The sequence below is a fragment of the Mya arenaria genome, chromosome 5 (assembly GCF_026914265.1).
Source record: "Mya arenaria isolate MELC-2E11 chromosome 5, ASM2691426v1".
NCBI classification, from domain to species: Eukaryota; Metazoa; Mollusca; class Bivalvia; order Myida; family Myidae; genus Mya; species Mya arenaria.
The window spans coordinates 28,078,894-28,090,904 of record NC_069126.1 but is presented as its reverse complement, the minus strand read 5'-3'; the positions used below and the strand labels follow the sequence as shown (position 1 = coordinate 28,090,904).

The following is a 12,011-nucleotide window of genomic DNA, read 5'->3' as shown; positions in this document are numbered from 1 at the left end:
TTTTTTCTATTTCAAGTTATGGTGACCTTGACCCTAGAGGTTCTAAATGATTTCCAATGACAGTTCTCCATTAATTCTTCATACAATCCAAATTGAGTTACAATATGTTAACCTAAACTAAAGATATTCAGTTTCAACTGGGGGGTTTTGTTCAGTAACAAATACCTTGGCACATAACACAATCACATGAATTGTCTCAATAAATATTGCCTATACACCAGTTTGGTCAAAAAATATATCTATTTTAACTTAACAGTGACCTTGATCTAAAGGCCCTTAAACACAATCCCATGAAAGGTATCCATAAAGTCAACCAGAGTACAGAAATTCAGTTTTAATCATGTTTCTATTCATGATAACAGTATCCTTGCCCTTGATCATAGGGTCCCCACACGTATTCCAATAAAAGGTCTCCACAAACTATTTCTACCAAGTATTGTCAAAATACATCAACCCAAATAAAAGTTAACCAGTTTTGACCATTTATCTATTTTTTGTAACAGCGGGGCTTTTTTCTGACCATTTTGGGAAGAAGACCTTAGATAAATTGGGAAATTTTACTACATAAATTTAAGGGAAGAGATTTCATGCCTTTTTTGTCAATTCAAAGAAAGTGCGTGCAAGTCATGTAATAATCGGCAATAAAGAGGAAGTAAAATACTCAACAAAATCATCATTTTGGGCAACATTTCTCTGTGAAATGAATGTACTCTGTATAGAACTGTGAATGTCACCCAAAAGTTATGATAGATGCATTTATAATTATAAATGAAAAGTTGTTCCGAATTAATTTTTTCCACCAAAAACCCTGGCTATGGGGCAATGTGTAAGTCAACGCTATCGTTCATATTAAACTCGACGGTAAACAAGCCACTCGGAGGAACTCGGGGGGATTTAGCGAGGGCAACAGTTTTACCCTCGGAGGAAGTCCGCGATCATCGACTTTATCCCTCGGAGTGAGGGAGGAAAGTGGGTCTTACTCGTTGAGTGTACTGTATCTATTTCTAACCAGTAACTGTGTCTGTTAGCAGCACTCAAACTTAATGACGTCAATAACTTCACTTATTATGTAAGTTAACGGATACCGACGCTTATTGAATTATTGACGCATCATCCAGATTGCGTAACATTTATTGAATTATTGAAACTCAATGAGTGTGCTTGATTAGATGGTCAGAATTGAAGGAGAATCATATTCAAACTTCCATAAATTTTTCCAAACGAGTGATACTTTATGACGTCTAAGTTTCAGCTAGTGAAATTGTTTTCGGTCTAGTTCAATTTCCTATCTGGAAGTCTGAATGGGCTAGTGGATTCAAATTTCGTACACTGTCAAACAGAAATAAAACACTGTCCAATTATACTCATGGTTATCATTGCTTTTTATTATATCGCTTTCCCTGTCATCTTTATCAGCACATCCAGCCCTTTTATCTGCAAGGTATTAATTGTTCAAGCTTCTTATGTGTACAACTTGCATTACAATTAAGAAGCTTGTTCAAGATTGAATGGGGTATCATATACTGTAATACACATCTGTTAATGTTTGCAGTGCCGGGCTGCAACATTTAGTCGTTATAGCCTTTAGTTGGACCTAATGAAATGTTGAATGCTATCATTAAACTGTTTCTCTGTTTCTATCACCACCATCAGGCACCTAGACAGAAGTTATCGGGCCATTTTTGTTTTTCTAGAAGCATATGGGGAAAAAGCTATACATTTAGATATTTATGCTTATGAACTTAACTACTTGTATAAAATACCCTACCTCCATTGAAGTTGGTGACGTCGTCTTCCGTTGAATTGTGTGGGGCAACAATTAAGTCTGCAATTTCAAAACATTACATAAAAATAACGCCAAAATTCTGCTTTGCATACACTGTTTAAGAAATATTACACACCACTGAGCCACCGAAGGTGTATGTGGACTGAGGCGGTAGCCAAGGTCCATTCACCTTTGGGGGCTGACTGGCCGGTCCTAATAATGATATATGGCCCGAAGTGGTGTGTTATATTTCTTATATTATACCGAACACTTTACATTACCATTCAATAATTTTAAAGCCCTATTGATGTGTTTCATTGAACAACGACATATGTTGTCTAATAACCATAATAATTCTTATACTGGCCCTCAAAAGCTATGCAGCTTCAATATAGACAACCAGTTGAAATGCTTGATCTTTTTTCGAAAGAATATAAATGTGCACATTACATTTCATTAGCAGTTTTCCTTGGCAATTTTAATAAGATGGCTCGAACAGAAATAAACCACTGTCCAATACTCACGGTTATCCCTGTTTTCTGTTAGATCGTTTTCCCTGATATCCTCTTTATCAGCACATCCAGCCCCTTCATCTGTAAGGTATTAATGGTAACAGCTTGTTGTGTGTACAACCTCCAGGCTATATTCTATCCATAAGGTTGCATTACAATTTCGAAACCCGTTCAAGATTGAATGAGGTATCATAAAAAATTATACACATCTTGAAATGTTTGCAATGCAAGGCATAACAGTCAATATCATGACGGGCATGTCCTTTAGTAGGACCTAATATGTCTTTTAACGATTCAATATAGTGCATTGTTATGGTGATATATAGAGTTTACTCATTTCGGTGTACTACATGAGATAACATTAGCAATTGAGTGACATATTTTACTATAAAAAAACGTTACACCGCTTCTAATGATAAAGATAACCAGTTGAAAATCTAGATATTTCCATAAGAATATAAATGTGCACATTACATTCCATTAACAATTTTCCTTAGGATTTTTAATAAGATGGCTCTAACAGAAATTTAACACTGTCCAATAATACTCACGGTTATCATTGTTTTTTATTAGATCGCTGTCCCCGTCATCTTCTTCAGCACATGCAGCCCCTTCATCTGAAAGGTATTAATTGTTTAAGCTTATTATGTGTACAACTTCATGGCTTTATTGTATCCGTAAGATTGCATTACAATTTCAAAGCCTGTTCAGGATTGAATGAGGTAGCACTGTAAGTATCTTTCATGGCCAAGAGTGTAAGATAGGTTCGTTCCGACCCTGCTCGAGGGCCGGGATGAACCTATTTTACACGAGCGGCTATGGTAAATGCCTTTTTCTCCCAGCTTAGATAAACAAAATTAAGTAAAAATGTATTTATTTGCTGGAACTCTTTAGAGCTTAGTGAAAATAATTGCTTATGGATATGCGATAATTCGTGGTTGTCATTGATATGCGCGCAGTGATTTAGATTATGTTAATAGTCAAATCGGTCTTTAAATAGTTCTAAGGAGAGTGAAGGATTATTTCTTGAAAGGTGCGTGAAAACTGTTTTATGGTGACATTTGAAGCGAGAAATAATTGATAAGCGTTCTAAATATTGCCACAAGACAAGATTTCCATGATGCTACAGACGACAGTCTTCAACAAGGGAGGTAATTACAATGTGGCTACCATTAAAAAGCTCCATACGGGCATATTATCTTCGCCCGTGGGCAAGATAAGAATTTCTAGCCTGGTTAAATTATTGGATCTACTTTTCTCCCACCTCAGATAAGTAGATCCAATTATTATAAGTAAACCTTGTTTCCGCAAAACACCCTGCGCTTGGGTCGGAATGAACCTATCTTACACTCATGGAAGATACTTATAATCTAGTCGAACAAACTGGTCCCCACGTTGACAGTTTGGCATTGTCATATTTGTCATAATTGCGCTTTCGTTTTACAATACATATGTGTGAGTATTGATACGTGTTATACGCTGTAACATTCAGCAAGAAATCGGACCGGGTCTTGGGCTAATCGTGGGAGTAAAATATGGACTATTTTAGTTGAAACCTTGAGAAGTGATAAGGAATAACGTGGGCTTTCATCAACCCGTGACACTGTATCAAGCAAAGTATACAAACAATGTACGAGAAACACTATATATTTCGATATTGATTATAAGTAAATAAAAGTATCCATGTGCACATAATATCCTACCTTGGCGTAATTTGGGAGCGTCATCATCCGTCCATTTGTCTACGTCAACGTTTAACGCTGCAATTGGAAACATTTCATAAACATTATTTGAAAATCCTGCGATGCAGACACTGTTAGTAATCCCGACATGCGTCAAGTATGCATTACATGAAGATTTTACCAGGAACATTAGTTTCTTTAGATAGACATTTGATATAATGAACAAAAGAATACATACCCTTAAGCCACTCTTCACTTTCGTCTTCTCCATCTACCAAACGAGCATTGGCTTCTGAAAAATAGGATAACACACAAGAAATGAATGCATGAGTCGATGCAACGCATGATACATATTATAGACATGGTTTTGGGGGAACAAACGCAAATTCCCGCAGTATATCGAGTCATACGGTGTTATTCTTTGTGTCTATTCAACGTGCTGGTCCCTAAGATGACCATATGGCGTGTCAACCTTTCATTGGGCTTTGTTTCTTGTTTTAAAAAAGGTAACATATGCATGAGTATTATACTTTTAAAATAGTACAAAACTATCATCCTAAATTCAGCGATGGCCTCTTATTCTAGGCTCGATGTATATTTCGTTGCGCCTCTTATTCTAGGCTCGATGTATATTTCGGTTCGCCTCTTAGTCTGGGCTCGTTGTAAATTTCGTTACGCCTCTTATTCTAGGTTCGTTGTATATTTCGTTACGCCTCTTATTCTAGGCTCGATGTATATTTCGGTTCGCCTCTTATTCTATGCTCGATGTATATTTAGTTACGCCTCTTATTCTAGGCTCGATGTATATTTCGTTACGCCTCTTATTCAATGCTCGTTGTATATTTCGTTACGCCTCTTATTCTAGGCTCGATGTATATTTCGTTACGCCTCTTATTCTAGGCTCGATGTATATTTCGGTACGCCTCTTATTCTAGGCTCGATGTATATTTCGTTACGCCTCTTATTCTATGCTCGTTGTATATTTCGTTACGCCTCTTATTCTAGGCTCGATGTATATTTCGTTACGCCTCTTATTCTAGGCTCGATGTATATTTCGGTACGCCTCTTATTCTAGGTTCGATGTATATTTCGGTACGCCTCTTATTCTAGGCTCGATGCATATTTCGGTTCGCCTCTTATTCTAGGTTCGATGTATATTTCGGTACGCCTCTTATTCTAGGCTCGATGCATATTTCGGTTCGCCTCTTATTCTAGGTTCGTTGTATATTTCGTTACGCCTCTTATTCAATGCTCGTTGTATATTTCGGTACGCCTCTTATTCTAGCCTCGATGTATATTTCGTTACGCCTCTTATTCTAGGCTCGATGTATATTTCGGTACGCCTCCTATTCTAGGCTCGATGTATATTTCGTTACGCCTCCTATTCTAGGTTCGTTGTATATTTCGTTACGCCTCTTATTCAATGCTTGTTGTATATTTCGGTACGCCTCTTATTCTAGACTCGATGTATATTTCGTTATGCCTCTTATTGACTGCTCGTTGTATATTTCGTTACGCCTCTTATTCTAGGTTCGTTGTATATTTCGTTACGCCTCTTATTCTAGGTTCGTTGTATATTTCGTTATGCCTCTTATTCCAGGCTCGATGTATATTTCGGTACGCCTCTTATTCTAGGCTCGATGTATATTTCGTTACGCCTCTTATTCTAGGCTCGATGTATATTTCGTTACGCCTCTTATTCAATGCTCGTTGTATATTTCGTTACGCTTCTTGTTCTAAGCTCGATGTATATTTTGGTACGCCCATTATTCTAGGCTCGATGTATATTTCGTTACGCCTCTTATTCAATGCTCGTTGTATATTTCGGTACGCCCATTATTCTAGCCTCGATGTATATTTCGTTACGCCTCTTATTCTAGGCTCGATGTATATTTCGTTACGCCTCTTATTCTAGGCTCGATGTATATTTCGTTACGCCTCTTATTCTAGGTTCGTTGTATATTTCGTTACGCCTCTTATTCCAGGCTCGTTGTATATTTCGTTACGCCTCTTATTCCAGGCTCGATGTATATTTCGTTACGCCTCTTATTCCAGGCTCGATGTATATTTCGTTACGCCTCTTATTCCAGGCTCGATGTATATTTCGTTACGCCTCTTATTTCAGGCTCGATGTATATTTCGGTACGCCCATTATTCTAGGCTCGATGTATATTTCGTTACGCCTCTTATTCAATGCTCGTTGTATATTTCGGTACGCCTCTTATTCTAGGTTCGATGTATATTTCGGTACGCCCATTATTCTAGGTTCGATTTTTGTACTATATTTTATTGTAGGCTCGATGTATATTTCTGTGGGCCTTTTATTCTAGGGTCGATGTTTATTTTAGTTCACATTTTATTCTAGGGTCGATGTTTATTTTAGTTCGCCTCTTTTACAAGGATCGATACGCCTTCTATTCTAGGCACTATGTATACAAAAATATTTCGGTGCACCTCTTATTCTAGGCTCGATGATTTTACTGGTTCGCCTTTTATTTTAGATTCGATGTATGTTTCGATACGCCTCTTATTGTATGCTTATATATATTTCGGTATGCTTCCTATTTTAAGTTCGATGTATATCTTTGTACACTAGGAACGATGTTAGTCATTCTGAAATGCCGTCCAGGCTTCTTTTTTATTTGATTTTTAGCCTGGACGGCATTTTAGAACGAGTAGGCACGAAGTTCGTATATTTCGGTAGGCTTCCTATACTATTCAATCAATAACCATTTCATATCAAGCAAGTCCGTTCATTTTCTGAAAAGCTGATTGCCATTTTCAGAGGCATGTTCTAAACCCAGGCCTGGCCTCTGTGTCGGGCCAGGCCGGGCCAGACCAGGCCAGGCCGGGCCAGACCAGGCCAGGCCAGGCCATATTGTATAAAAAATAAGAGTAAAAGTTCTGAAAATAATCAAACACGATGAAAGACCTTTATTTCGAAATTAAACTGCATTTTAAATGTTATATTTATTTCTGAGTTTTATTTAGATGAAAATGTAGTTTAATTGAACACATAATCAATTAATTTACTTACACAAAAATCACGTTTTTATTTGAACTATGCATGTACTTATGAACAACTTGATGTTCAACTATATGAACTGTAAGATGGAATTTCTACATCTTAAATAAAGACAAAACATAAAAATCATCACAAATAGAATATACATAATGATATGTATGTAAAAAATAAAATATATATGTTTGCTTATCTTGAGTCTGAACACATTGATTTTAAGGTTCGATTTGTAAACCCACTTCTATGAACTTAGATAAAAAAAAAAGTATACGATTAGTGTTAACAATATTCCCACGCATTCATTTAACTACCATTTAATCTAAATAATACTCATTACATTAAACATGCAGTTTTGTTTCTAATTAAAAGTCTATCATCGTGTTTCAATATATTCAGTCCTCTCAATATGTCTAAAATATGGCCTGTCCTGTCCTGGCCTGGCCTGGCCGGGTCCTACACAAACTGCTGAGTCAGCATGCCAGGCCAGACCAGGTTTTAGAACATGCCATTTTCAGAAAATATCGATTAAAACACTATCATGAGTTAAACCGATGTTAGTTTAATTAATTAATAGATAGTTGAGTTAACATCAATTTGCACGTTTACTGTAAAGTAATTCAAACCGTACATGTATTTATATATTCACATTTATAAATTGTTTGTTTTCGCAGTTTCAGCATTTCTGTGCTGGTCTTAAAACTAGGCTTTATGCACGTTTATACATGTGGCACTTCAGATTAAATGCACCACGTTTATCAACGAGTGACTCATACCAGTGTTTTAATAAATGGTAGGATACAGTCTGTTTTTATGATTATGTAGACACATTCGGTGAATGTAAATATTAGTCTTAAGAATCAAACATCTCGTGGATCATCGATATGTGGAGCTTAAAAGTTAAATCATTAATAGTGGAATTATATAGATTATAAACATCGTTTATAGTGAAACAATTGTTGTTAAGAATATTAATGTTGCACAAGCTTGGTACTAACGTTTATACGATTTTATAAAGGTTTCGTCAAAGTACTTAATATAAAATCTTGTGAATACGATGCATGTAGAAATACAAATTAAAATTCTAACCTGTAGTTCCTTTGAATGTACATAACTTGTTCGCAAATTGCGAGTTGCTTCCCGTTAATCCAGCTGAATCGATCAACTTGGTTCTCTCTGTTTCACTTCTAGCATTCATTGTGCGCCGTGAAAGTAGATCTCCTGCATTTTATACTTAGAGCCTAATAACCACCTTAAACATACGCTGAAGATATATAGTTCCCAAAATTAATTGTATTTTAAGTTAAATAAATGTTGAATAACTCATTGAATTTACAAATATTCATGATGTGGATGTCGTATTTTGTATTTAACACAGGGACAGGAGTAGTATAATAATTGGTATTTCGCGGCCATTTTGTTTGGTGGTTTGGTGGTTTTGTCGGTGGTTTCATTGTTTGCGCATGCGCAAGTTTGAAATTGACTTTCGCGGCCATTTTGTTTGGTGGTGCGGTGGTTCTGTCGGTGGTTCCATTGTCTACGCATGCGTACGTATATGTTTTGGCGGACAATTTTCAAAGTTTAACTCAACCAACATTGAGCGGGAAGACAATGGTATCGATTTCGCGCGTTAGCGTTCATATTTGGCGATTTTCCGCTTTTAGCGGTTATGTTTAACCATTGTTTAAAATTCAAGACAAAGGGTCATTGTTAACAGTGAAAGACATTCAAATTTAATGAACGGTGATATGAACTTTTCACCTTGCAAAACCATACTCATTTTTCCGTTAACATAACATTAGCCAAGATGAGTTCCGTTATTACCATCAATACAATATTTTTATATATCAATTCAACTCCCAAAAGGAGCGATAGGGAGAACAATCTTAACATGTTAACAATAACATTTATCATAGAAATGGTCACGATTGTTATAATGATTGTACTTGATACCTTTTAAAAGGGGCTCATGATCATTTTACATAAAATATTGATAAAGGTTATATTGAGCTGACCTAACAGTTGAGAGGTTATGATAATAACTATTGTTTTCTACAATCATCAAATTTTTCAAAAGTTTTTTTTTCAATCCCTTTTACAAGTAATAAACAAAATTTGATCTCACTAGTTAGGAAAATTACAACGTTTTTTTTTCCCTTTAATGATTTTATATGATTTCTTTGTTTCAAAGAATAACGATTCATACACGAATGTTTTGGAAGAAAGTTTAAGAAAAAGGTTTCAAAATGTTCATTTTAAAACTTTGAAAAGACGTTTGTTGTCCTTGTTCATCAGCAGATACAGTTTTTTCATTACCACAAAGATTTATAATGTCTCTGTTCAAAAGAATAATAATGTTTTCCATTTTTACAAAGGAAAAAACCCATAGTTATCACTAGGTTATAGGGTAAAAGAAGGTAACTCGCGGTCATCTTTGACGAATCTGGCGGGTCCCATCACAGGCAGGTCCGCGGAATGTTGACGGGTGCATTGTTTGATTGAGAGTATTCATTTCAATGTAGTTTATGGTACGACACGAAGATAGCACTATCGTCTTTATCAGATCAGGGTTATGTATGCCAAAGGACAACGCTCCAAAGTTTCTAACAATGATTAACGCATCATTTGTTTAATAGTATTGCCTTTAATTGTTATCCCCTTATCACACGATGTACTAATTATAACCCTCTCTATCTTTTTAAGTGATCAAACTTCTGATTATTTAAGGTGAAAAAGCACATGTCATTGACGCATTGTAATACCATTAAAGTGAAAAGTCGGTTAAATGATGTGTTGAAAGTCCAAAAGACGGGACTGTCACTATTATCGTTATCATACATTTAGTTTATCATCCAGGCTAACTAAATCTAGTACAATGAGGTGATCTATCACAGTAGGTCACTAATTAAACCGTTGTCCAATGCTCGATTTATTACACACTCCTTTGTGTGAGAAGATAATGATAATTTTCCTCTTTAAAAATCTCTTTTTGAGATCAATATTAGTCATTACTGTGTTGTTTTAATCTTTGGTTAGAATCAGAAAGCCCCATGCGATATTTTGTTTTGTATGTTATTAAACTAGTTTGTAATTAATCATTGTTATTGTACATAGTTTAATTAACTGTCACCAAGCAATCCTGTACATATTGATATTAAACAGATTTATAACATCATCTTTTTCACAGGTTTGATTTCATGAAACTTTTGCAGTATTATATACTTTATATTAAATGTTTACTTGTAATCATGATTGGTTGATCCAATAATTTACAAAGAGGTACCTTAATAACCTTCGTATTACTAGTACTTGATTTTGTACCCTGGTTTTGACAGATTTATGACGAATGATATATTGGCTAAAGAGGAGAAAGGGGGAAATGACTTTCCTTCAGCAGGTGTTCAAATTGTTCCATGTAATATTTGCTTCTTGAGAAAAACATTTAACAACTATGTTATTGTAATGTGAGTACCTATAGTCTTGTGCATTCAACGAACATTGAAAATTGTACTTATGCCCGTTCTAGAAAAAAAAGCAATTATTCACTTGCAAATGATTTTATCCGCGATGGCATTGATGACAAATTCTAGTCCCTGAAATAGGTATAGCAAGACATACTCTAATTTAAAACATACAGCAGATATTTGATATGAAAGCTATACTTTCAGCAATTACAAGTCAAACTCATCTAATTTAACAACATTGTTATACATTTTAGCAAGTGTGGTGATAAAATTCAGTATTGCTACTGTACATTAGGTGGATAGGGCAATTGGAACCTGTCAGATGTACGCTCCAGACAGACAAGGAGGTGGAGGACGAACTGATCACACATTAATATACATCATTAAACTTATAAATTTAGCATGTGTCTTTTGATTGGATGTGCGTTTGAAATTGACTCTCGCGGCCATCTTTGGCGGTTTCCCGCGTTAGCGGCCATATTTAACCATTGTTTGAAATCCAAGACAAAGGGTCATTGTTTAACTGGGTCTCCATTGATTAACAGTATTCATTTCAATAGAAGGGATATAAACAATAGCATTGTCACACTAACCACATCAGTGTATTGTATGTCAAAGGACAACTCATCCAACGTTTCTAACATAGGGTCATCGACCTAGGATCTATTTAATGGTATTGTTTTCCCTCATCAGACGATGGACTTATCATAACCTCCACCATCTTTATATGTGATCAAACGGATTCTTTTATATGTAAGATCACAGGTCATTGACAAACAAAAGTTCATCAGAACCCAGCCATCGCGTGATCGAAAGTGATTTCAAGAAATTGAATGACTAAAACCTGACCGTTTAGTGTCAATTCGTACAACAACACCATATCTAATAGCCACTCAATTACTCTCCGACGTACCCATTGTAATAACTTAAAAGTGAAGACAGTTAAATGAGCTGCTGATGGCTCAAAAGACGAGATTGTCGTTATCATATATCTAGTTTATCATTCAGGGTGACTAAAGCTCTTCCACTGTGGTGAGCTATCACAATAAATCACTTATTAAACCATTGTCAAATGCCAGCGCTCGATTCACTGGACTCTGTTTATCATTATGAACACCTCCGTTGAACCTTACAATGACATGAAAGTTTTTCAAACAACTTAATAAATAATCTTTTATTTTGACCACCAAAAGTAGGTTTTGAAGATATAACAGTTTTGTCCTCTCTTAGCTTCTTTTGAGTTTCACTATTTTTATTAAATCGGTAAAGGATTCACACAATTTCTTTATCAAATAACCTCATACCTTAAAGGTATGATGTATCGTTTACATTTCATTAAATCAACCCTACAGAAATGTTAAAATGTGTTCGATCTTATTGTAATGAAAACGTGAATGTTTTTTATTATTTATTTTTATGTATAACTATTTCATTCCATTAATACAATATTTTAAAATTTAACAAGACCAAATTGAGATTTATAAGTTGAGGACATGTCTGACGAGCTATTTTATACCATTCCGGTATGTTGTATCAATAAATAAAATATCAGACAAGATTTTAATATTT

The 12,011-nt window shown here is 35.4% G+C and overlaps 1 protein-coding gene across 3 annotated transcripts in view; it reads right to left on the bottom strand.

Moving 5' to 3' along the window:
• Nucleotides 1-8,185, bottom strand: part of LOC128233974 (uncharacterized) — an 80,484-nt gene extending 72,299 nt beyond the window's left edge. For 2 of the 3 annotated variants that reach the window (XM_052947884.1, XM_052947881.1), the window contains exons 1-6: nucleotides 8,068-8,185; nucleotides 4,198-4,251; nucleotides 3,981-4,037; nucleotides 2,829-2,894; nucleotides 2,290-2,358; nucleotides 1,769-1,825 (exon numbers count right to left, since the gene is read on the bottom strand). In XM_052947884.1, coding sequence (XP_052803844.1) covers nucleotides 1,769-1,825; nucleotides 2,290-2,358; nucleotides 2,829-2,894; nucleotides 3,981-4,037; nucleotides 4,198-4,251; nucleotides 8,068-8,176 — 412 coding nt within the window. In that variant the 5' untranslated portion in view covers nucleotides 8,177-8,185. The remainder of the gene's footprint in view (nucleotides 1-1,768; nucleotides 1,826-2,289; nucleotides 2,359-2,828; nucleotides 2,895-3,980; nucleotides 4,038-4,197; nucleotides 4,252-8,067) is intronic. The other variant, XM_052947882.1, reaches the window with a different exon arrangement.
• Between the last annotated feature and the right edge of the window lie 3,826 nt (nucleotides 8,186-12,011).